Raw genomic sequence first — 25965 nt, 5'->3', positions numbered from 1 at the left:
AGGCTTTATATTAGAGATGGTTTTCATAAGATTTAAGAGAATGCAGTTTTGGCATAAGGATTTACATACCGCTCCCGGTGTTCTGTTGGGCTGACGGTGTTCTGTTGGGCTGACGTTTTGCAAGAAGCTGAGGTGTTTAACTTTCAAAAGCTGTTTATGTAAATTGGCTTACCTCTGAGTACTCTCCTTCAGCTGTGTGTAACGAAGAAATAAATGTGCATCTCTAGACATGTGCATATGCAGATAGAATTGTAAGTGCAGAGCTGGGGATGATGCTTGTGTTTGAGGGTAGAAATACGGAGAGGGACAGCAGTGGGGAAAGAAGAACCTTTGAAGATAGTCTAGTGTTGCTCTCATTCTAGAGGTGAATGATCAACTTTCTGTACCATTCTTGACAAACGCTTGCCTAATTTATTCTTAAACATTTCCTGTAATTATTACTACTGTTGCAAAGATTGCCACATACCCTAAGTTTTTCAGGTTGTAATTTAAGCCCCATGATTCCGTGTAACTGTGTGCAGTGGATGCACAGAAAAGTTCTTCCTTATAGCTACCTTTTAGAGTTTAAACATTGTTCTTTCTCTTCAGTATTGCCCTTCCTAGGTTAAGAGGCTGTTTTTCAATTTATGCTTTGAAGTCAGACTCCTGTACATCGTTGAGCACCCTCTTGGACTTACTGTAGACACTCACCAGTTATACTACACCCTTCTTGAAAAGCAGTACATCATCTGGAGGGTTCAGCAGCTAATCCGTGCAAATGTAGCGCGGCAGAAATACTGCTTGGATGTACTAACTCCAGTGTGATGTGTGAGGAGGATTCACTGGGCCTTTTGATTAGCAAGAAACGGTACATAAGAACTAGGTGACAGAAATAGGACACGCAGCTGGCACACTGGCCTTCAAGCTTACAGTGCAGCTCCGTGGGCTTTGGCTGGCTAAAGAAGAGCATGAGGCACAGGAGAGAACTGCTGCTGGATCTTAGTGAAAGACGGTAAGTCATTTGGAGAGAGGTTTTCAAAGCCAGGAATTCAAGTCGGGTGCCCAATTCCAGAGTGCCTGTGAAATCCCTGTGTACTGCCCTCGCTTGTCTAACTTTGTGTTGTATATTGTCTAGCAGCTTTTCTTTCAAAGATAACAAAGCTACACTTGTGTGATAGGTGATGTAATGATCTCATAATAACAGGCAAAATCCAAGTCACAGAAAATGCCAGCATTTGAAAGAGAGCCGGATAGGAGAGCCTTTTTTGTATGGATCAGTTGTCTTGTTCTGATTTTTTTGTTTTACAGGTAAAATCACAGCTCAGTGTGACATGGAAATAACTGGAAATAGTTTTATTTTTAAATTCGGGGCCTTATTTTCCTTGAAACTGGATTTTCAGATACGGTGCTAGAAGACGTTACAGAATTGTAAATGTTGTTTCTGCCTCCTGTTCCTCTTGAACATTTGGTTTCCTGGGGAAAAATACTGTGTAAGCTCTGTAAGCAAAGAGGTTTTATATTTTTGGAATACTTGCCAGCTGAAGGGTTTGTACCTTGGACTTAAACTGTAGAGGAGGATCTGTTCAGGACATCCATGTCATAGAGTAGCTGTTGCATGACTTATACTTGTAATCCGGTTCCTACTTGATAGCCTTAACTTTGCGTGGATTATGCATTGAACTTTCCAGTAGTTTGTTTGTTTTTACATTTCCTTAAGGTCTAGGCAAAGGCTTAGAGAGTTAGCAGACTTAAGGATAAGCATTTATTACTTTGTCCTGCCACGTTGCTATTTGAAACCTGTTCTGAGTGTTGGTGGTATTCAAGAAATTGCCGAGATTTCGAGGGTGAAATCTGTATCTTTAGGTGTACTGAGCAGAAAAGTACAATGGATCTTTTTAGTTGCCAGATAGCTTGCTTTATCCAGGCGGTCAGTTTGTCAAGATCAGGCTGCAGCGTGGCCAATTCATTTCTTAGTTCCAACAACTGCCATCTTAATGTAGAGATTTATTCTGTAATCAAAACTGGAACTGTTGTCCCTGGTTATGTGTGCTTGCTTATTTGTTTTTAACGCTGCTTCAGTGAGACTCCGTCTGAGGGCAGAAGAATCACAAAGCTAGACCAGATTTTGCTAAATGGAAATAACATAACACTGGTAAGTCAGCATTGTTAAAATGCTGCATGCATTTATTTTCTGTACCTGTAAATCAATCAGTCACTGAGCTCAGCTACTTTAAGCTGAGCTTTCCAGACAATTCCATTACACAAGGTAATTTCAAGTAGCTTCTGGGGCATATGTGTGTATGAATGATGCTGGAAAAGTGACCTTGCTGTCTTAGTACACGTTACAGTTTAAAAAAAAAAAAAAAGAGCATGTCCCTAACTTTATTTTGGTGAATGTTTTTCTGGTCTTCAGGTGTGCCAGGGAATCACTGGCTTTGTTAAGCGCTCCGTAAGCTGGTTCATACAGTGGCTTTTAACTCACGAGTGTTTGCCTGCATAAGCGTGTAGGTGGAATGCATCTACGTTTTATCCATTATTGTATGTATAGATGTGTTTGCAGCAGTTTGGATGTTTACAAGCTTGTCAAGTCGTTTGGCAGTTATGATTACCATGTGATGCCCAGAGAGCTGTACCTTTACGTGCTCTGAAAACAATCTGGAGGTCTGTTGGCTTATACCAAATCAGAAGCACTGTGATTTTTAGTTTATTCTCTGCTGGTGTAGGTAGGTCAGTACTGCAACAGTAATTAAATACTGTGATTATGCATCCCTAAGCTGAATTCTGCGACTTCCTAAATACCACAAGAGCAGACCTAGAATAGTTTGTTGTTTGTCGGCATAGATGGCTACAAAGTCAGGACTTCCTGCGTAAAAGCATTCCTAATTTTGTGGGAAGAGGAGAGGACGACCAACTCGAGTCGAAATCAGCTCTGTGTGAACGAGGAACAATCTCCATTTTGCTGTCTTTCCCACCTTGCACCTCCTCACTGTGTGTCTGAGCAAGTGCCATCTTGCCTTAATTTCTAAGCCTTTTTCTGCTTTGGTTATTGTTCTGCCTCCTTAAAGGATAGCGCGTGTTCTGACTTCTTGTATGGGGTAAAATTACTACCCTCCGGTTAAGCTGGTGGTATACTGCGCTTGAAGCAGAAGCTGGTGATGCTTAGAGTGCAAATTTTCAGCGAGACGTAGATACGTTTCTGTATCGGACCGTGTGCCTCTCTTGCGGACACGTCTCCCATGTCAGGAAGACTATGCTTTAGACTTTTTCTTACTTCGGTCCTGAAAGCAGCAAAGTTCTTCCTCTTTAGAAGTGCTCAGCTAACTATTAAGAATGGATCAGTAAAAGCAATGGTTATCCTCTTCTTTTTTCCCTTATTCATGTTTTTCCTTTTGTATTTCTTTTTCTGTTGTTCAGTTCTTTACTTTCTTCCCTGGAAAATGACTCCCTGCTGCCTGTAGAAGGGTTCAGGCTCTTTATCAGTTTTTGAGCTCTGCTTACTGATAGAAGTTGGAAAGAGGAAACCAACTTCCCAGTACCGTGACAGTCTGGGGAGGAATCAGCAATTGGAGAAATTATTCACGAAAGGAAGGATGTTCTTTGTCCTTTTAAAAATGAGCTGTAGTGTTTCTAGACAGAATCATTTCCTTGAGGTGAATACCAAAGACAAAAACCAAAATGTTTGTTATCTAGGAACTCCTCTGTGTTTTGTTAAACATTCTTTGTGTTTTGGAGGTTCTGTCCTGTGCTTCTCTGGCAATAACTGGCTTCCACTGTTGGGAGAGGAAGATAATATTGAATCGAAAAACCGCTTTTGTGGTCTACCGGTGAAGTCTCCATCTGCTAAATTGTTGTAAAGCAAGAACTGTCATGTATGCGTTTGTAAAACTCGGACCTATGGCACAAACACAAAATTGTCGTCGTCTTTTATAGGTGGTTCCTGGAGGAGAAGGACCTGAAGTATAAATTGATACAGTTGTCATCTGTGAAGACATGGGCTTTTTATATATATATATGTGTGTGTGTGTGTGTGTGTGTAATCTAAACAGAGCTTTTGTGGGGTAATGGTGTGGGTTGCTTGTTTGTTTTTGTTTACAGACTCTTGGAATTGACATTTGCTAAAAGAGAAGGATTTCCCCTTCGGGAAAGGTGCATCACTAATGATGATGCTGGTTTTGTAAGTTGAAACCGTTACTTTCCTGTAAAGACACACTAATTTGTTCTGAATAAAAGCCTTTCTTTTTGTTCTCTTTGTGCTCAGTTACGTAAGTGCACGAGGGAGTTAGTTTTCCAACGGGTTGATGGAGTGGAAAAAGAATAGTTACGTTCCAGTTGCTGACGGTCTTCAGTTTTTCTACATCTGTTGCATTTGTTTATGGCTCAAGTCTATATAAAACCCAAATCGTGAGCCAAGAGATTGCTATTCTTTGCACTACAGGCAGATACTAAGTTGGATCATTTGTTTAAACCCTGCTTCAGGCTGTGTCGCCAGAAACCGTGTGGTAGAGTGCTGCAGAATTCTGAAAGCTCTTCAGAGTGGATGCATCTGTTTGATGCTCAGCAGCCGTTGGTTCTGCTGGCCTTGAGGTTCAGCACTCTTGGACTTGTTTTGCTTGGCAGATGTACTCTCTTGTAGTAAAGGCATTTTGCGAGTGAGGACAGACAGACCAGACATCGTTCATGTCCAGGGAGCCGGGGCGGGAAGGTTGGTGTTCAAGCTTCTCATTCCTGTCAGCGGTGACTCCGCTTGCACCACTAAGTGGTGCTGTGTACGTACCCTTAACTAAATTGGGAGCTGCCTGTGCCTGCCTGCTTGTGTAGTTCGGAGCGGTCCTTTTAGAGAAAATGTTCTTTTGGCTGCATTTGTTCTCCTGTGATACAAAAACTTGACAGCTATTGGGGGCAACTACTACTTTAGGAGGATTTCTATAAAGTAAGAAATTGCCGGTTTTATTTTATCATGATGGGCAAAACAATAACTGATTCAAAATCACGTCCACTGCAGCTTATGCTTCCGTAACACACCACTCAACTGATTTCTATGCGTAAATGTCTTCGGAGAGGAATCACAGGTGCCTGCTGTGACTATAGGGACAAGCCGTATGGGCTCACAGGAGCAGAACATGCTTTGCCTTCCCATCACCAGAAGAAAGAAAGAAAGAAAGAGGTGAAGAAGGGTGCTCAGGAGCAAGAGGCTGCAAGGAAGTTGCTGTACGTGATCCTTTTGCCTTGCTTTATCTGACAGAAAAGCTGCCTTCTGCTAGTTGGGTCTTGGCTTGAAATACAAGGGGGAAGAGACTCCCGCCCCTCTCCCAGGGAGTGTGCTACTTTTGACTGGCTTATTCTGACTATGTGATCTGCAATTACAATATTTAGGTTGCATGGTGACAATCTATACCACTGACTCCCTGAATGGTTTTTCATTTCTGTCCCCGCTTCCTTCTCCAGCTTTTTTCAATATATCAATTTAAAAAAAAAAAAAAAAAAAATTTTTTTTTACCTTACATGAACATCATCTGTTGGCTTTGGCCCCAAACACTTTATTTCCTAGAAATAAGTTGAGTCTTTTCATCAGAATATGTAAAAGATTTCTAGCCACTGTAATACTATTGTATTGTTTGGTTTTTTTTTTAAATAAGTTTCTATCCAGGTTCCAGTGTGTGCACTGAATTTCTACTGCAGTAGATGACAGTCTTAAGCTGAAGAGAGATTTCATGGTTGGGAGAGAAAAAGAGCAGATCTTGACTCAAAGGTAACTTTTCCAAGGGAAAGGTAAACTCTTTTGTTTCTTTGGGGATTTTTATTCTGATAGCGCAAGCATCTTGTTCTCTCAGGATTTTGTTATCTCTGGAAAAAAACCTTGGTTTTGTGTCACTTTCCTCCTTCCCTGGTTGTGGGGTTTTTTTCCACTCCTTTCAGAGGAACTGCTAATACTGTTATAATTTAGGAAGACATTTTTAACTCTTGACTCGGAGGTCCGCAGACATCACTGTAAAGACAGTTTCTGTGCATCCAAATGCTGTTAATCCCTTAAAATACAAAATGAAAGATGTGTAACTTGGAGCTGAGGCTGAGTCAGAGTATTCCAGATGGGTCTGGTTTACTTTGCATTCAGTGTTCCTGTAGCCTGTTGCTTTGGAAGGTGCAGGTAATAAGCTTTTCAATTGAATAAATGAGCGGTAGTGGTTTTTTGTTTTCCTCCCCTAGAAATGTAGTGCTTGATCAGACTGCACTGACCTGTAGAAGTTGTGGGCACTGTGGTGTTCTCCAGAATGCTACTTGGGCTGCCACTACAAGTAGGCCATTTAAAATAATAACCTTAGACTTTGAAAATACATAAAAACTTAATGATGCTTAAAGTATAGGGCAGAGTAGTCATCAGGTTAAAATAACTTCATGCTTATGACATGCACAGTGATGGTTCCTTTCAGGTTTTTTGGTTGTTGTTGGTGGTGGGTTTTTTTCTTCTTTAAGATGGCACTGGTTGCAGTGATCTTCAGTTTTACGGCACAGCTAACTGTCTTAGTATAGATATGGTTCCTTTCTGCCTACTATTTCCGTTTACTGGCAGACATAGTTAAGATAGCTCTTTGGAGTTGTGGAGTGTGTGTGTGTGTGAATGTGTATGAAAATAAGAAGACCTAAAGTCCCCTCCCCACATCATTAGCTTTCGCTGCCCTGTATTTCAGTGTTACCAAGATTTTAAAGTGGCCCAAGTATTGCTGTTGCAAATGTTTCCATGTTTGTCTAACTATTGTGATGACATAAATAAAAAAAAGAAAATCAAAACACTAAATGTTTTATTACTTGCCCTATAACTATATAGGCGTTCCCTGTCTAATATCGATTTCTTTTTTCAGGATTCACTGTATCATTTTTTTTACCCTATGAAACGGAAAGATATTTCTGGCTTACTGTTGGCTTTTGATAGACGTTTTATCCTTGGGGAATTGCCCACCAATTAATTCATAGAGTTTGGAATTTAACTGAAGGACATTTTGCATGCCCGTGTTCAAATAGCGATGCTAACAGACCACCATACGGTTTGTGTTGATAGCTTTATGGATACTTAAAGGTACGCAATAGTCTTTATTTTTTAATAATGCTTAACCTTTTTCTCTTTGGCAAGAACAAGCAAGTCTGCCTGGTTTTGTAGGACTTGCAGCTTTTCCTTAACATCAGACTTTAAAAAGGGGAGAACCAGTAGTATCAGGTACGCAGTTAGGATGGCGATTTTTAAAATACGAAGCTGCGTAACAGTCTCAGGAAGAACATGCGTGACTGGGCGTGGGAGTCTGTGGTACAGCATTACTAACCTTTGCTAAAAAAAGTTTTGAAGAATGAAGCATTTGCTTTATGAACGGTACTTGAGGACGAATTCTGATGCTGCTGCTAAAGTTTATTGAAAAATAGGCACTGATTTCAGTGATGATGCAGGTGTGGTTTCTGTTCATGCCTTAAATCTGAAAAGAAGAGAAGAGAAACCTCCATTTGAAGGAGGATTTTGTATGAAGGGTAATCAAACCAGTAACCTGCTTTAAGAACGACTTTAACATATTTGGAGCATCGGTTAAAGGCAAATAAGTAAAGTTTATCATATCCTCCTACATAAGCTGTGACTATTGAATACAGTCGGCAGTCCACCTCAGAACTTGCTGGTGTGCAACTGCAACGTGTTAAGTTGTAAGACTTCACAGCCACGAGCTGATGGGCCACAGTTCTCTCCGAGCATAAAGCGCTGTAAGTTTTAGTTTCTTGCACAGCAGTGACTCTTTTCAACATTAGTAACTATACAACAGGGTAAAAGGCAAATTTAGTGAATAATAATGTGTCATTCTCAGAGTAGCTGTTTGCATTTCACCATGATGCAGATGCTTTTTATAGCAGTTGTGTTGGCACATGTGTTAGAATTCGGTTAATTCTCTCCTGAACTCATTTAAACTTTTGGCTTCAACTGCATCACTGGCAATATGTTTCAGAATAGAATAATTATTTCCTTTAAAAAAAAACGGGGGTGGGGGGGTAAGAAGAAGGGGTGGAGGAAGCGGGGATAAAAAAATCTGTTGTCTGCCAGTGCTGTGGGCTGCTCACTCATTTTTCTGTAGAACTTCTGGGGGTTTTTTGTTGTTGTTGTTGTTGTTGTTGTTCTACCTTAATGCTAATAGGCATTTCTACCTTTTTTACCTTGTTTTTCTACCTAATGCTAATAGGCAACAACAGATGCCCCATCCTGTGGGAAGCACCCCCTCCATGGGGCAGGCAGTGTGGATTATCTGGTGTTGGGTCAAGAACCCAGAGCGGAATTGCTGTTGCAGATTATCCCAGATGAGGTTACCTACTCTGGATTACCTGGGTGGAGCCCCTGGTGAAGGTAAACCTCATGCATGACCCCCCCCAGCCTGTGCATGTTCTTGTGCACATATCTTACCACCGCAAACTAGCCATCTAACCCACCTTCCCTGTGAGTTTTTTCCCATGCCGATTGGTGGGGGCATCACCCCCTTCCCCCCAGCCGCTGTGTATCCCTGAAGTTCCATGTTTTCTTGGTGTCATTTGTGGCTGCGCCCCCCCCCCCCCCCCCCCAAACCGTGGGGGTGTGGCTTCTGCTGACCCTTTCCTGCATGACTGCAGGGGGTGTTGTTGCCCCCCTGCCCTGCCCTGGCCTGTCCTTGTAGGGCATGGCTGCTGCCTGTTCCCCCCCATGTATTTCCATGGGGTTTTTTTGGTGTCTTTTGTGCTTTGGGGCTCTTGTACCTCTGTTAAGGGAGTCAGCTGGAGACATGCTCAGGGGGACTCTGCATCATTGGCTATTCACAGGAAATAATTTGTTTTGCAACCAGAGATATTTTGGAGACGGAATTCTTAAGGGATCTAATTCTGCTTTTTGATTCGTTCCTATCCAGAAGGTAGTTCTGGTAGAAGTAAGGAGGTATGCACAGTCTTGCTAGAAATGAAGCATAACCCCAGAGTGTTTTGGCTTTTTTATAGGAAACTAAAGCACATCATTTTTGATAACAACATTGTCATTGCATTTAATGAGCTAGTTTCCTACCTAGTTTGGAAGGGCATCTATTGTTTTCTATCTAGGCCCCAGACAAATTAAGTTGAATTCCCTACCTGGTCCCATTGCTGATGCAATAGGTGTAGCTGTAGCACAGGAGCAGGTATCATCGTTGTCAGTAAGGGTGACTTTCTCTGTTCAGGGTCTCATTTGCTGTAAATTTAAGGCAGGTGAGAACAGTGCTGCTGCTCCTCCAGCTGACTTTATAGCTGCTGGTGGTTTGCCCTTCCCCTTTCCCAGGGGATTGTGCTAAGGGTGGTGGGCGGGGGCTCGGGGGTATTTGAGCCACAGGCTCTGCTGAGGGAGCTCATTGTGCTCCTGGGTTTCTCTGGTGTTGGTGCTCAGCTCTTCCTTGAGTGCTTTGCAGCTTTTGAGCTGGCTCAGCCCTTTGGGAAGAGGTGTCTGCCTGAGGTAAGAGCTTCAGGACCAGTCAAGGTTCAGCAGCATGTGTGGTAGAAAGTAACGCTTTGTCCTGGGTTCAGCTGGGATAGAGTTAATTTTTACAGGAACCTGGGATGTGGGGGGCATAGCTGGGGCAGCTGACCTGAACTAGCCAAGGAGCTATTCCATACCATGTGATATCATGCTCAGTATATAAATGGGGATCGGGCCCGGGGAGCGCTCGACTTTCGGTGGGGGAAGTGGTGGGGCGTTGGGTTCCGGGTGGTGAGCAGTTGCACTGTGCATCACTCTTTTTGTTTACTCTTTCGTTAGTACCATTGTTGTTGTTGTTGCAATTTTGTTTTGTGTTGTCCCAGTAAACTGCCTTTATCTTAACCCTTGAGGTTCCTTTTTTTTTTTCCTTTTCTCTCCTCTGTCTCCTCCCTATCCCACCGGAGGGGGGCGGGAGGAGTGAGCGAGCGGCTGCGTGGTCCTTTGTTACCGGCTGGGCTGAAACCACGACACACTTGTATGCAGCTTTTTTTTTTCCCCCTTTCTTTTTTTCAGGTCAGTAATTTTGTTTCGAGTGTTCTGTTTCTCGAAATGAGCATTCAGTGATGGAGTTAAGTATTCTTTATTGCAGCGCTGGAAGAACGGAGGATCGCTCCTCCAAATGTGCTTTCTGGCTGGGACTAATTGTATAGGTTAAATACCTGCCTTACATACATATTCATAAAATTTCTGAGAAATAATATACATATTCATTGATTTTCCGAGAAGTCATTAGCATATGTAAATGTCCTTTATGCATGCGTGTTGAAGGTCTTCGTTGGTCTTCTGGAGTCCTCTGGTGGTCTTCCATAGTCTTCCTCACTTGTCCGCTGTTTGAACTTTGTTGTACGAGTTTGCGCAGTACGATCCCCTTCTGGGCCCCACAAACAACTTCTCTGCTTATCACCTAGCTTTTGGCTCAGTCACCACAAGAGACAGAACATATTTTCTTATCAAACAGAATACCTCCTCAAAGAGGGCATGTTATTTTGTCTTATATTACAGACACAGGAATCTTGTGCTTTATGTCCTTGGCTTGTCTACGTAAATCAACTTACAGAGGCAGTTGTTAACCTTCTAACAAATTCCTGAGTCTTTTATTTAGCAATACACTGAGTCTAAACATACGTTCTATTTCTACATCTACTAGGCCTAGTGTCAGTTTCTGCATCAGTTCAGGGGTAGAAAGATGGTTTAATAGTATGCATTGTTTGGGGTTTTTTTTGTTGTTTGGTTTTTTTTTTAGTCTTCATGCATTGTGTTTTCCTGCAATTCCCAACTTTATTGAAGAAGGAACGTTGGGTTTTTAACAGTTCTGCTGTGTAAGTTGTTATCTCTCTTAACGGGACTGATGGTGACATTGTTTAGCAGGGGTTAGGGTGAGCATCTTGTATGTATTTGTCTATGGAGTTTTAGTACTACTGATGAAAGCAGAAGGGCCGTGAGGCACAGTGCCCTTCAGGGTTTGGGGTGCCTTTCCTCATTGCCCACAGAATGCCACGTTGTCCTTAGAATCTTTGCAGCTGGTGGCAGGCCCCTCGTAGATTACAAGGCTTGGGACTTGACTTTCTTTTGTGGGCATGTAGCAGAGCTCAGAGTCTCTGGGGAGCTGTAGGTTAGGGGGTGCCCCCAGAATTTGGGATGTTGCTCAGAAGAGCGGCTCTTGAGGAGTAGCCACTGAAGGGGGTTCAGGAGTGCAGATTGAGGGCAGGAGGTGTCAGGAAGCAGTGGGGTTCCTTTCCTGACAGTTGAGGAGAAGAAAAGGGGTTTCTTAAGTTTTGGGACTGCTGGGGAAAGGGAGGAGGGTTTACCAGCCCTTCTCAGAGGAGTTTTGCAGTTGGATTTGAATGTCATAGAATCGTAGAATGGTTTGGGTTGGAAGGCACCATAAAGATCCTCTAGTTCCAACCCTCCCCCACGGACGCCGTCCGCAAGACCAGGTTGCTGAAAGCCCCATCTGACTTGGCCTTGAATGCTTCCAGGGAGGGAGCATCCGCAGGTTCTCTGGGCAACGCGTTCCAGTGCCTCGCCACCCCTAGTGAGAAACGTCTTCCTAACGCCTAAACTAAATGTACCCTCCTTAGGACTAAAGCCGTTACCGCCTTGTCCTATGGCTGTACTCCCTTGTAAAAAGTCCCTCTGCAGGTTTCTTATAGGCACCCTTTACGTACCGTGAAGTCTGCTATAAGGTCTCCCAAAAAGCTGCATGCCGGTGAGCGGTCCGAGAAGGTGAGGCGGTCGTCGGCCGGGTCGGTGTTGAATAGCAAAGTATTATGGGGCTGCTCGGTTCAGCCTTTACCTTCTGTTGTGGAGGTGCTGTGTGGGCTATCTTTGAATTGGATGAGCGTTTCAGGTGAGCTGTGGATTAGCGAGGAGGAGCGTGGGGCCGATGGCTTCTCACGAGTGCCACGCTAACGTGGTTTCTCTCGGTACCTTAGATACCACGAGTGATGATGGCTGCAGGGTCTGAGTCTGGAATGAGCGGGGAAGTGAACACGGTGGCACTTGTGAGGAGGGGGGAGTTGGGGAAGTAGTTGGCGTTGGCCAGCGGGATGCTTACTCCCTTTTCTGATTTGTTTGTGTTTGTTTTTTTCATTGCAGATGTTGAAGAGCAATGTTCCCCTTGAGGAACATCCCACTTAGCCCGTGTGGTTTTGTGGAGGATGGATTTGGACCCTCAGCCCTCTGAAAGCTAAGTTGAGGGACCAGGCTGAGAGGAAGGGACAAAGCTGGGAATAGCAGGGAGGAGTTTTAAAGTTAGCGCAGGAGAGAGGGCTGTCCCAAAGCAGTCGCCTTTGCGCAGGAGAAGGGAGCGGGTTGCTTTTCAGCACGAGACCCGTGTGTGCCGGGCAGGGCAGTTCCAGCCCGTGTCCGCGGTGGCGTGTAGTTTGTGTAGTCTGTCTTGTGTGCTTAGACCTTCCTCGGGTCTCGATGTCCTTGTCGCGCTTTGCGCCAGAGGAGCGAGGCATGCGCTTCGGGTGCTGTCCCTAGGGTTTTGAATGCTCTTACTCATTGGCCCGGTGCCAATCGGGTGCTTCTTTTCTTGCGCTCGGAGCTCTAAAGCATGGATCGGTCTTGGCGGGTTCCGGTCAGTGCTCTATGGCAGCATTTTTTTCAGCCTGCATCGGCAGCTCTGCTCTCTAGCCGTCCGTTTTCTCGGAGTGGGACTTCTTCCCCGCATCCTGACATCCTTAGGTCTCGACGCCAGGCTTCTGGCGCATCTGTCGTCTGGGTTTTGACAGTGCTGTCTTGTAACGGGCCGCTCCGTTTGACTCCTCTGGGTCTGCTGTGGAGCCTCCTGGCCTCGCGGTTGCGGCCCCGTAGGTCATCTTGCCCGACGGCGCCTCCCGTCCGGGGGTCATTCTTCTTGCTGAGAGTTTTCTCTCTCGTTGAATCACCTCGTTGGTGGCGTTCCACGTGGTGACGTTCTGCACACGGTGTGCTTGGCTTGGAGCTGCTCTGCCTGGGGGGGTGTGGAGTCAGGGGTAGGTGGAACAGCGATAAGAGTCTACGGGTGAAACGTTGATGTGCCTAGACCGTTTAGGCGAGGGTTGTACAGTCGTCTCGGCTCGAGTAGCCATCGGCCTGCGCGGACAGCCGTGCCGATAGTGTTTCACGGAGACAATTGGAGCCGTGTGGCAGGGGTTGCTGAGGGGCAGTGAAGCGGATTTGAGTCTCTAAGGTGTTAAGACTTGCACGTGATGGGCTCCAAGTTTGGCCCTGGGTTTTTTTGGTTGGTGGGGTGTAGGGTTTAGGGTTACTCCGTGCGGGGCCCGGATGATAGAACACCAGTATGATGATCAAAGTCGCCCCTTTATTGAGCTTAGCTGATCATTCTTACACAACTCTCTAAGTTGTTTAGAAGCTTTGATTGGCTGCTGCACGCAAGCATGTGGTGTCCACGCGCACAAGCGTAAGCGGTGATTGGTTACATCGATACTGTCCACGCGTAGAAACATAAGATACAGTTAGTTATACTCGCTCTGTACACGTGCATACACACAGGATATAATTGGCTATGTTAGAGCATGCAAAACCTGTCTTAGTCCAACTGGTCAAGATAAGCCCCTGAATTGAGGTCGGTTGTGCCAAGTTCCCTTTATCGTGGAATGTGCACCTGTGTTTTTCTAATTGGGATCTTTCTTCTTCTATCTTCTTGTTTGTTCTGTTCAGAGCCTTCAAAGGTGTCTGGAACTCTCTTGCGACCATGAGCTACTTTCAGGGCCAGTAACGAAGTTCCATATAATTGAACCCTACAGTGGGCAGGGGGGTGTGTGTGTTGGGTTTTTGTGTTGTTTTTTTGTTTGTTTTTTGGTTGTGTGTTGTTTTTTTGTTTGTTTGTTTTTAAAATGACAGGCTGTAGCTGCATTCCAGATGGTCTTTGTAGATGGAATCAAGACCTCTGGAGTTGTGAAGCTCTTGCTCTGCATCCAGGTGACTCATTCAATATGTTTGGGTTTTTTTTTTTTCAGATGTGGAGGGACAGGATGTGTCCCACAGAGCGATGGGGGAAGGCAGCAGAGCACTGTAAGGAGTTGAGTCCGTGGGTGGACTCTGAAGGAAGATGCATCCGGTGGCTCTATGAGACTGCTTTGCTTTGCTGTGTTTTGCAGTTTTCTTGCATTGTATTGGTCTGTATTTGCCTTTGCCCTGTGGTGTTTTGTTGTGTATTTTTATCGACTGTCATGTGAGACTGTCTCGCATTGCCTGGCCCTGCATTGTGTTTTGTATTGCAGTGCTCTGTACTTGTATGGATTGCCACCTGAGACTGCCTTGCCTTCTATGGTTCTGTATTGGTTTTGTATTGTTTTGGTCTGTACTTGTATTGACTGTCACGTGAGAGTCTCTTGCATTGGCCCTGTTCTGTTTTGTCTGGTATGGCAAGGCTCTGAGTTGTTTTGCCTTGACTGAGGTAAGAGTACTGCCTTGTATGGCATTACATTTGCATGTGAATTACATGGCTCTATGTTTGTGTGTGTCTTGTATGGCATTGTAGAGGCAGCGTAGAAGGTTTAATGACTTCGGGCTCTTTGCATGCAGAGTTGAGGGGATCGCAATTGGACTGTGAACTAGCATTGAGTAAGGCAGGAACTGGGCAATGGTGTTCATCTTGTTTATGCAGATGCTTTGTGGCAAGTCTCTAGAAATGGTCAAGGCCTTGAGGTCTAAGTAGCAGCGTGATGGGTCTTGGAGCGATCGGTAACTTTGGGACAGCTCTGTGTTTGTGATGCTCTGGTTTTTTCAAGTGTCATGGAGGACACTGGCTGTGAGGATGTGTTATTTTTGGAATAGGTGGGAAGCAGGGTAGGGGAGTGGTGGAGGACTTCTCTCTCGAGGATGAAGTGTCTGTTGACAAGCTTTGTGTGTTGTTTTTGCAGGTGATGACAGGGCACGAGAGGTGCTTGAAAGAACCTTGCGTTTAGGTGACATGGCGCTACGGAGGTTGGACTGTGACACGTGGCACTGTGAAAGCTAATTATCGGGTTGAAAATGCACGGATGGTGGAGATGATGGTGCGTGTTGAAATGTTGGTGTAACGGAAGGGCAGTTTGTGGGGAGGTTGGTTGGAAGGAGGTTGGGCTGGGGCCTGGGTTTTTGCAGGTAGGGTGCTTTTTTGAGGCCCCTGCTGCTGCAGACGGGGTGACGGCCTCTTGAGGCCTGTGGACGGTATGATGGATGAGTTGAGAGTGAGGGCTGGCGTTCATGTGATCTGAACGAGTGGTGTGTTGTGAATGTCTCTAACCTTGTAGGGTTCTGTGGTTAAGCCTTTTTGGTTTTTTTTTCCTTTCAGGTTGGATGTAGAGTTGAGATGTTTTTCAGGGAATTAGGAAAAAAACCCCAAACTTAGAATAAAAAACCCCAGCTGGGATATGGGTTGGTTTTTGGTGTGTCCTCCCCTGCCCCATTTATTTTTCCTTTTCCCTGGTCCCAGCTGCTCCATGAGGCAATGTTGATTGCCAGTGTTTGGACTGGGGTCTGCCTCGGGCCTGGGTTTTCAAAGGCAGGGCGATTTTTTTTTGTTTGTGGTTTTTTTTTTTTTTTTTTTTTTTTCCAAGGCTCCCGGGAACGGTGTTCCTGTGGAGCGCTCCCCTGGAACCTGGTAATTGCCAGTCAGCACAGAGAGATATGTTGTTCGGTGGATGGTCTTTGGAAGACAGTTGAGGATTTTGTGGGGGGAGTTGGACTAGATGGCCAGCATGGAGTAGGCCAGGGTTGTGAAGTGCGTGAGTGTAACTGTATTTGTCTGTGGTGGGTTTGTAAAATATTTGGTTGCTCTTTGTAGCTTGTGATGTAATGATATTTTTCAATTTCTGGTTTTGTGTCGAGGTGTGGAAGTGGACGGTCTGTCAAGATGATTGGAGGTCACTCGTTTGGTGCCCGGGAACAGGGATCATGGCGGTAATGTCACCTCAGGGAGTAAAACTTCTGGATGTGCAGCGATGTATGTAATGGGAGCGAGGAATGTGGAAAAGACCACTCCGTAGAGCATTGCAGGTACTAAATAGTGGCATTTCTTCTTCAGGTAATGCTAAATTTTTGGAGTTTACATGTATTTGTAAAAATAGTGATTAAAAGAGGACTAAATCTAATAGTGTCAAATATTTGACGAGTGAGGCCATAAGTCTTTTCTATATATTGTAGAAAAAGTACATTGTAGAATTGGATTGAAATACTGACATAGCTGAATCTATGTGGAATGAGTAATGGACCAAATGAAGCACTAAAAATAAAATGTAAAAAAGACAGGTAATTATGTGTCCTTGTGGGAATTACAGTACTAATGGCAATCACAAAGGGAAGCGTAGAGGGAAGCATGGGCGTTTAGTGCCCATAGGTAAACTTAGCTGTTGAAGTAAGTGAAAGTGTCTGTTGGAATTAGGCATCCAAGGGCGAGTTGTAGATACCTTGAGGTAAATGTAGCTGCTGCTGGGTTAATGGAAAGGGGGTGCATTCCTTCCTCTAGTGATTGCAGAACTTTGAAATTGGAGCTGTAGGTAGAGAACTGTGAAATGGGCTCGGGCGTGGTGCGGCGCCGAAATGGGCTCGGGCGCATGTGTTACTTTTCTTAAAGGGGCTGAGGTACTGTGTAACTCTGAAATGGGCTTGATGAGTGGATAACATGTGTGTAATATGTGAGGGTTTTTTTTATTCTGTTGTCCTTCTCTTTCCCTGACCCTTTGTGGTGCTCTCTACTCTTTTCATTCATGTCTTCTCTCTCTCTCTCCAACCTCCTGTGCTTTTCATAGTCTCTCTCTATCTCTTGTCATTATTATCATCTGACGCTCTGTGTTACTTTCTGTCCCATCGTATCATGTTGTATGTTTCTCCTGCTTTTTTCTTCATCTGTCCAGATCCCTGTCCCTTGTTTCTTCTATTGCTGTCCCTCTGCCTTGCTTCCTCTTGCCATCTTTTCTGTATTTCTCTCTGTTCCCTTCCCTCTTCCATCCTTTCTAACTGTATCCCCCTCTCCAGCTAGCTGTCCCTTCTCTTTTCTCTCTTCCTCCATGTCTCTCTCGCAGCCTATCAATCACAGTTGTTTTTTCCTCCAGTGCTGTCCTGCTCTGTCCCTTGTTTCTCACTCTCGTTCTGTCATGCTCCCTGTGTCTTTTTGGAACTCCTCCATCTCTGTCCTGTAGCCTATCACTATTTTTTTCTTCTGCCATCCCTTTGTCCTTCTTCCAGTCTTTGTGTCTCTCTCCCTTTGTTCTCCCTCCCTTCTTTTTTTTCCTTTCTTGCTACATCTCTGTTCTGTACCACAAAAGCACGGAGGGTGTTTAGTAACAGAGAAGAAGGATATAGGCAAGGACAAAGGAAATTAATGGCTGTTATTCGGGAAGAAAGGGGAAGAGGGCCTAGACGAGACTTGCCCCGACTGGGCAAGGATCAATGCGCTTTGTGTAAGAAATTCAGTCATTGGTAGAGGGAATGCCCAGGGAACAAGGAGCATCAGAGGGCTCAAACAGGAAGAACAGTAGCCTCTGTGAAGGGAGACTCACGAGAACCTGGGGAATCTACCCTAGCGGATCCACTGGTTATAATTAAGCTAGGGAAAACAGAACAAGAGGTAGAATTTTTGGTAGATACAGGAGCAACATACTCGGTTTTGAATCAGGCTTTGATGCCCCGGGGAATGATTATGTCACGGTGAAAGGAGCGACTGGCCAAAGTGAAAAGGCATAGTTTTGTAAACCTTTAGAATATAAATTAGGAAAACAGTGGGGCATTCATAAATTTTTATATATGCCGAACTCCCCAAAGGCCCTTTTGGGAAGGGACTTGTTGGAACCATTGGGAGCAAAAATTGTATTCAAGAAGGGAGAAATTACTCTGGAGGTAAAAGATCAGCAAAATATTCAAATATTGAGCCTAACCTTAACCAGTCTCCCCCCAGAAGGAATCATTAATGAGGACATCTTAAAGCAAGTGTACCCGGGGGTATGGGCTACCGATGCACCTGGAAGAGCGAAAAGTGTTCCACCTGTTGAAGTTAGGATCAAGGAAGGCCAAAAGCTGGTAAGAATTAAACAATATCCCCTAAAGAAGAAAGACAGAGAAGGAATCCGGCCGGTGATAGAAAAATTTTTGCAGTTGGGACTATTAAAAGAGTGTGAGTCTGAATTCAGTCCCCCTATATTACCTGTTCGGAAGCCCGATGGGTCATATTGGGTGGTCCAAGACTTATGGGCGGTGAATAAGATAACTGAAGATCTTTACCCGGTAGCGGCGAACCCATAGACCCTGTTAACCGTGCTAAAACCTGAATTGACTTGGTTTAGTGTTTTAGATTTGAAGGATGCTTTCGTTTGCCTCCCTCTCCATGAAGCCAGGCAAAACTTACTCACATTTGAATGGGAAAAGCCCAAGAGCGGTCGAAAGACCCAGCTCACTTGGACGGCCTTGCCACAAGGATTTAAGAATAGGCCTACCGTTTTTGGCAATCGGTTTGCGAAAGACTTGGAATCCTGGGAAACCCCGTCTGAGGAGGGGAAGCTGTTGCAGTATGTGGATGATATCCCGATTGCCACCAAAACAGAGAAAGATTGTACGACGTGGGCGGCGAGTCTGTTGAATTTCCTGGGACTTCAGGGGTACCGGGTATCCAAGAAAAAGGCACAGGTAATGCAAGGCAAAGTGAATTATTTGGGCTATGAAATTAGTGCGGGACAAAGACCTTTGGGACAGGCCTGTAAAGAGGCAATATGTCAAACTGGGAGACCTCAGACAGTAGAAGAGTTATGGACTTTTCTGGGAATGACAGGGTGGTGCCGATTGTGGATCTATAATTACGGATTGCTTGTTAAACCACTGTATGCGTTGACAGCCACTAAGCAGAAACACCTTGAGTGGAATAAGGAGACCGAACGAGCCTTTGAGCTACCGAAAAAGGCTTTGATGTCGGCCCTGGCCTTAGGACTCCCAGATGCGAGTAAGCTGTTTCTTCTTTACTCCCATGAGAAGCAGGGCATTGCTCTGGGAATATTAGCACAAAACCTGGGCCCGTATCGATGGGCAGTTGCCTACCTCTCTAAGCAGTTAGACACGACTGCAAAAGGTTGGCCTGGATGCCTGCGGGCGGTTGCGGCTGTGATACTAAATACACAGGAAGCCCGAAAGTTTACTCTGGGCCAGAAGATGACTGTTCTGGTGTCTCACGCAGTATCAGCAGTACCGGAAGCAAAAGGCGGACACTGGCTCTCTCCACAAAGATTCCTGAGATATCAAGCTATATTGGTAGCGCGGGATGACGTGGAGATTGTAGTCGCTAACATTGTCAACCCAGCTTCTTTTCTCAGCAGGAACACAGGAGAACCGGTACATCGTGACCGTTTGGAAACCATCGAAGCAACGTACGCCAGTTGCCCAGACGTGAAAGACGGCCCCATGGAAAACGGGGAAACTCGCTTCACAGACGGAAGCAGTTACGTCCTAAACAGTAATCGACACGCGGGATACGCCGTCACTGCCAGCCAAGAGGTAATAGAATCGGGGGCTTTGCCCAGGAACACCTCCGCACAGAAGGCAGAAATAATTGCTCTAACCCGCGCCCTGGAATTGGCCCAGGGCAAAGTTGTGAACATTTATACAGACTCAAAATATGCCTTTGGAGTTGTACACGCACGTGGAGCAATTTGGAAGGAGAGAGGACTAGTGAGTTCTCAAGGGAAAAATATCAAACACGCAGAAGAAATTCTGAAGTTACTGGAAGCTGTCCAGCTCCCTAAGAAAGTAGCAATTATGCATATTAAGGCACACCAGAAAGCGAGCTCAGATTTGGAAAAAGGGAACGAGCTGGCGGACAGAGAGGCAAAACAAGTGGCCAAAACACAGGTAAAAACAGAAGGGGCCTTAATTCCTGATAGGTGGATTTCCCTAGAAGGTAAGCCAGAATACACTAAGGAAGATCAAAAGCTCATTACAGGTTTAGAAGGGTCATATAATGAAGAGGGGTGGGCTCATACCCCACAGGGAAAGCTAATAGTTCCCTCTTGCTTATTATGGCATTTGATAGGGGAGGAACATAGGAAAAGACATTGGGGAACAGAAGCCCTGTATAATCATCTGATAGGAGAAATTGTGGCTAGGAATTTATACGCCACGGTGAGGCAGTGTGATCGCACAACAGTGTGATCTTTGCCTCCAGACTAATCCTAAGAGCACCCCCAAGCTGGAAATGGGCCAGACTGCAAAAGGCAATGGGCCTGGACAACAATGGCAAATTGCTAATGTTTATTCATTACTAAAACACACCCACTTGTGATTTGCAGCTATGCGTGTTCCGTAGCTTTCTCATGGGAACTTCTTCAAAAGTTACTTATGAAGTTATGCCAAGGTCACACTGTCCCTGTTTTTCTCCTGATATCAGCAAAGCCAGCTATTTTTGGCCAAGGCCTAGTCTTGCTGCTCAAACTGACATTCTTTCACACAGAACTCTGCTCGCACAGCTTTTCTATAGACCCACGTCCTTTTTCATGAAGCCAATTCCCAACAATTCCCCCTTTTTCTTTTTGTGCGAGTAGAGCTTGGTGTGTCAGCTTTGAGACTCCTTTTATCATGCACCCATACGGAATTCTAACTATTACACAGATTAATATCAATATACCCAACCATCATAAGGCTTCCTTAATCAATGACATTACCCATAGTGTTATCCCGCCGAATATTGATTGTAACACTCCATCAAACCAACTAGTTTCTTGCTGGATCTTTGTGTATGTTTCTTCAGCCAATCTATTTGTTTGTATATAGATTGAGGTAAAATTTTAACACCTGCTGTATTGCCCTTTGCAAAGATCTGTGAACACAATTAATTAAACACAGTAAAAACAACATTATACCTAATAAAATACATAAGCACACAAAAAGAGGTTTGATTAATAGCTTTAGCTAGTGACACCCAAACATTCTTACTGTCCCATGGTGTTAACCGATGTGGATCAATCACCGGTGTCACTGTCATGCTGCTTACTACAGTCAGTGTGTTCGATATCAATCTCAGCATAAGGTTTCAAATTTATGGGTAAATCAGGAACGTATCTGCCAGACATGGAGGATGTGATGGGTTTTTTTTGTTGTGGTTTTGTTTTGTTTTGTTTTGTTTTGGTTTGGTTTTTTTGTCCAATTGCTGCCAAGGCTTGCCATCCCGGTGCACTTAGTTGTCTTGTAGAAGTTAAGGTACCGCTGCCCCACAATAAATCCAGCAGCGGCTGTAAGTCTGTATTTGTAATACCACAACAAGGTTGAATCCACTGTAGGTCTCCGTTTAAATCTTTCTCCCTCTTTTTGTTTTTGAGCAATCCAGGCTTGCTTAATAACTTGGGATGCCATTTTCCTTAATAAGCTGAACAAGGTAAAACTATTACAATAGCTAAAATCACAGTAACTACAATAATGCCCATAATTCTTTGAGCCAACCCGTTACCCCTAATGACCCAGACCATGAGGAAAATGAACCATCTATACATTCTTGTGCCATCTTGCTCCACGAACTCAGCCCAGCAATCGGTAGGTGCCAGCTTTCCGTGGGCGTCCCCACAGAGGCAACGATGGCCTCACTGTACACCAGCCCGATGCTCTTCGGAAAATCCCAGTATTTATACATTTGCAGAGGAACGGGTTTTAGCACACGTGGCCAGCGGGTGCCAAAAGTCCGCCTCGGTTGCAATCTATGACGCATGCGCTCGCTGGCCAGGCGCGCTGCACGAGTCATAGCCATCTTGTCTATTGGTTCATGGGCTTTACGATACAGTTGCGATGCACAGAGAATCTTGACCTGTTATGTTAGCCAAGGTGACCTATACATTAGTTTTTGGCTGAGGTAGTATTCATATTGCCACATCATCTATGATGCTCCAGATGATGATGGTCATGCAAATCGAACAGGAGTCCATCGTGGGCCTGTATCTGTGGAAACACAATCAACCTCGTTCCCAGGTTATTAATGGAAATAGACCTTACCCCTAATTTTGGCTTTAACTAACTTTTACCCCACACTGTCTTCCCGTAATCACACTATGTTTAATCAAATTATGCTTTACACACTTTTTACCTAAAGCAGGTTCTATATACAATAAGGCACGCTGTTCTGAAAACCTCTCTGAAGGACTCCGTGTCCACTAGTAATACTCTATTAGTTAGAATCTGTCAGATCAGTGGCTCCAGCACCCGCCGGTGCCGTGCCAGTCGCCATTGGAACAATTCCGGGTCCAGCATCAGTGCGAAGCCATGGCTTGTCCCACTTAGCCAGGATCTCCCAGTAAGTTTTACTTCTGCTGATCTGCACCATTTCCTGGATTCTGGGTCCTTAGACATTACCATGATTCCTGTACTTTGTTGCGTCCTTTCTGCCTGTAAAAGAACATGATGCACTACCATTGGTGGGTCTTTGTGATCACCTGTCAATCTAAGATAATTTAGCACAAATAAGGCTTTGGCCAATCGTTCCTCTGGGAGTAAGCCCTGGGTTCCCCCCTTTTGTTTTTGCAGCATGTTCTTTTAGGGTTTGGTTGGCCCATTCGACAATAGCCTGTCCTGTGGGAAGATGTGGAATACCGGTACCGTGGTGAATTCCCCACAAATTACAAAATCGAGCAAATCGTGTAGAACCATAGGCTGGGCCGTTGTCCATCTTAATTTCTTGAGGCACACCCAGTACTGCAAAAGAAGCGTGAAGATGTCATTCAATATGTAAGGCCTTTTCTCCAGTTCGTGCCGTGGCCCACATGGCAGCAGGATAGGTATCAATACACACATGCACAGAACGCTTTGCACCAAACCACATGACATGGGTGAAATCCATTTGCCACAACTGCAATGGCAAAAGACCTCGTCGGTTAACCCCACAGCCCAAGCCGAGCCCTTCCTTTTGACAATCAGGGCATGCTTTAACGATACCTTGGGCATCAGTAAGTGGTAAGTCAAATTGCTTTGCTAACATCCTAGCGGGTTGGTGCAAGAACGCATGCGATTGCCGTGCTTTGTTGAAAACGATTCCCTGGAGGAGGCTCCCGTGGCGCTGCAACCAATTGGTCAACTCTGTCATTTCCCGTTTCTCATCTGCACAGTGTTCTCATACCCAAGAGTTCTACCAGAGGGGTCATATTGCCATTAGTGATACCGCAAAGATTCCGCACCCACTGGATATCTCCCACAAGCTTCTGGACATCATGTAACATTGAAATTTCTCATGTTATTTGAACCTTCTGAGGTTTAACATTGCTAGCATTTATGTGCCACCCCAAATACTTCCAAGGTGCTGCCTTTTGCACCTTTTCAGGAGTGATTATTACTCCGCGATGGCTTAAGATGTCCTGCAATTGAGTTAAAATCTCATCCTGTGGCAAGTTACTGAGGTAACTGCTTTCTTACAGGCTCTGATGCCTAGGCCACATACACCTGACGCATCGTGGGGGAATTGCGCATTCATTGCGGTAACACGACCCAATGGTATCTCTTATAGGGTTCTGCCTTGTTAATCGATGGTACCGAAAAGGCGAACCGTTCAGCGCCATCTGGGTGCAATCTTTTAGATTTATAATTAACAAATCCCATTCTTCTGGAAGCATAACTGGAGATGGCAAACCTGGCTGCAGGGCTCCCATACTGTGCATCACCACATTCACAGCTCTGAGATCATGTAACAGTCTCCGCTTCCCACTTTTCTTGGGAATGGTAAATATTGATGTATTCCATGGACTAGTAGAAGGAACAACTTGTCCCGCTCTCAACTGGTCCTCAACTAACCCTTGTATTTTTAGTAGCCTTTCAGAATTTAGCAGCTACTGATCAATCCAAACAGGTTCATCTGTTTTCCAGTTAATTTTCAGAATCGGCTACCCCTCAGTGACCGCTCCTAAAAAGGATGCGTCACTAACATTGCCTTCATTTGGCTCAATAAATCATGGCCTACGAGGCCAAACAATTCAGTTGGGGTAGTCATGACATACGGACACGTCGTAATGTGTTCACCATCGGGGAACACAAATGTAATTGGTAGCTGACTTACTAAGGTGGCTTGTGTGCCCCCTATCCCTGCAATACCAAAGTTTGGATTGATCGATGGCCATGATGGAGGCCAAATGCATTGTGAAATAATCATAACATCAGCACCTGTATTGATTGTCATCGGTTTCTTGACAACAACTCCATCGGGCCCTTCCAATTGCACTACCTTTTCTGGTTTACCTCTTGTTGCGTCCATGGCAAAGTATACCTGCGGTTTCCCTGTGGAGCCGAATCCACCATCTCCACGTTGTACTTCACCTGGGTTCGGAACACACGACCTGAATGGAACTAATTGTGCTATTCTGGTACCTTTAGGAATAGAAACAGGAGGGATTAAAACATGAATCATAATTTTCACAGTCCCACAATAATCTGCATCAATAAGCCCTGGGAGCACCAGAATTCCTTCTAGAGCTGTTGAAGATTGCCCCATTAAAAATGCACTAAGTCCAAACCCCAGTGGTCCCTTTATGTTGACTGCGGTTTCCACATCCACTCTGGAGCTTCCTGCGGTGGCGGATCTGGTGGTTGCGAGGCTGCCTGAGGGCTGGCAGCTCAAGCCCCTTGCATTCGCGTCGTCACGCGAGGGGCCTTCGCAGTCGGTGTAAAGTTTCCCTTCTTCCTGTATTCTTGGTGGTATGGTTATCTTTCTTACACTTGTTGCAGCACTTACTGTTAACAGTACCTGTACATTTGCTCCTAATGTGTCCACGTTTGCCACAGTTAGAACACTTGACCAAGGGTGTCTTACTGGCCTTGTGTTTCTTTGTAGCTCCTTGGAGAGCTGTGGCAGCATAGGCTACTTTCTGTGAGTCCACTGATCGATCCGTGTATTCTATCATATCAACGATGTCTGCATTTTTCGGCAAATTACACAATGCTTTGCGTGTCTTTTCAGTAGCATTTTCAAAAGCGAGTATTTTGAACGTGTTTTCTTTCATGCCCTCGTTCATGTCAGGGTGGTCATAAATTGTATTCTCCTGTTTCACCTGGGTAAAAGCATGGCTGTACATATTGTCTGGTACGGTAAGAAAAGCTTGATACGCCAAGATCTGTGATAGATGATGAACCTCAGTGACACATTGTAACTGAGCGTTCCCTGACGCGAAGGGTCCAGCACCCATCGGCATCTGCATGGTTACTCCCCATAGGGGATCTGTTTGTTGTCGTGATGTTGCTTGTTCCCTATCACAGAGCTTCTCCCACTGCCAGAAAAACACTAACATTCGGGCGGGTGTCAAAATCAACTGTGCTAGCTGTTTAATATCTTGAGGTATCAGCGTATCAGCAGAAAAAATGAATTGCAGTATTTGGTGAGTTAACGCAGATTTGATTCCGTACTGACTCACAGCATTCCTTAATTTCTCAATGACCTTCCAGTCAAACACCTCCCATTTTTTCTGTCCATTTGATGCAATAACTGGGAATGCTTAGACCATAGTCCCTTCTATAATGGCATCTGTTATTACACCCCTCCAATGTCTCTGCCTTTCTTCTGCAGCGGCTATTACAGGCGGCTCCGCGTCTGTCACGGGTGCGGTTGGTTTCCCCGTCTCTTTTCCCCATTTCCTTTAACAATTCTAACATTGTCTCTTTTTGTTCTATTATTAGAGTAGCCAAGTCCTTGTTTGCATTATTTGAATCAGGGTGTATGCTAGGTATAATTTGTTCATGTTGAACGGTGGTATCTGAGGGCTGGTTTTTCGTAGGCAGATTTTTACTCACTCCCTGATTCTGTAGGGTTTCCTTTAATCGTACGGTTAGGGAGGCTTGGGAACTGTCGGATGGCTGATTAATATCGGCAGTCCCAGGGAGTGGAGCAGAAGTCAAGGGCACGAGAGTAGGCGAACAAGCTCCAAAAAGTCTCTCTCGCTGCATTATGTTTTTCTCCCCGCTTTTCCCTTTCGCTTGCGGTTGGAGAGAGAGAGCAGCAAAAGCAGACGCAGACGCTTTACGATCTGCTTTCATTTCTTACAGAGTTGTCTTAATCAATT

At 44.9% G+C, this 25965-nt stretch overlaps 1 protein-coding gene and 1 long non-coding RNA gene across 16 annotated transcripts in view; both read left to right on the top strand.

Annotated features, from left to right (window-relative positions):
- Nucleotides 1-25965, top strand: part of LOC126037534 (electroneutral sodium bicarbonate exchanger 1-like) — a 362057-nt gene that overhangs the window by 241360 nt on the left and 94732 nt on the right. For 7 of the 15 annotated variants that reach the window (XM_049797866.1, XM_049797867.1, XM_049797865.1 and 4 more), the window contains exon 1: nt 17615-17983. The exons of 1 other annotated variant lie outside the window; for it this stretch is intronic. In XM_049797866.1, the coding sequence (XP_049653823.1) occupies nt 17711-17983 (273 nt within the window). In that variant the 5' untranslated portion in view covers nt 17615-17710. Of the gene's footprint in view, nt 1-15913; nt 15965-17614; nt 17984-18497; nt 18587-19263; nt 19445-25965 lie in introns of those variants that run through there. 7 more of the 15 variants (XM_049797878.1, XM_049797881.1, XM_049797877.1 and 4 more) reach the window with 5 other exon arrangements.
- Nucleotides 7019-14306, top strand: LOC126037541 (uncharacterized). Its single transcript, XR_007505741.1, has 3 exons — nt 7019-7051; nt 8187-8347; nt 13942-14306. It is a non-coding gene; the product is annotated as an uncharacterized LOC126037541 (long non-coding RNA).

The sequence above is a fragment of the Accipiter gentilis genome, unplaced genomic scaffold (assembly GCF_929443795.1).
Source record: "Accipiter gentilis unplaced genomic scaffold, bAccGen1.1, whole genome shotgun sequence".
Classification (NCBI taxonomy): Eukaryota; Metazoa; Chordata; class Aves; order Accipitriformes; family Accipitridae; genus Astur; species Astur gentilis.
Note: the sequence above shows the minus strand (reverse complement) of the source record. Positions and strands in the feature narration are given on the sequence as shown.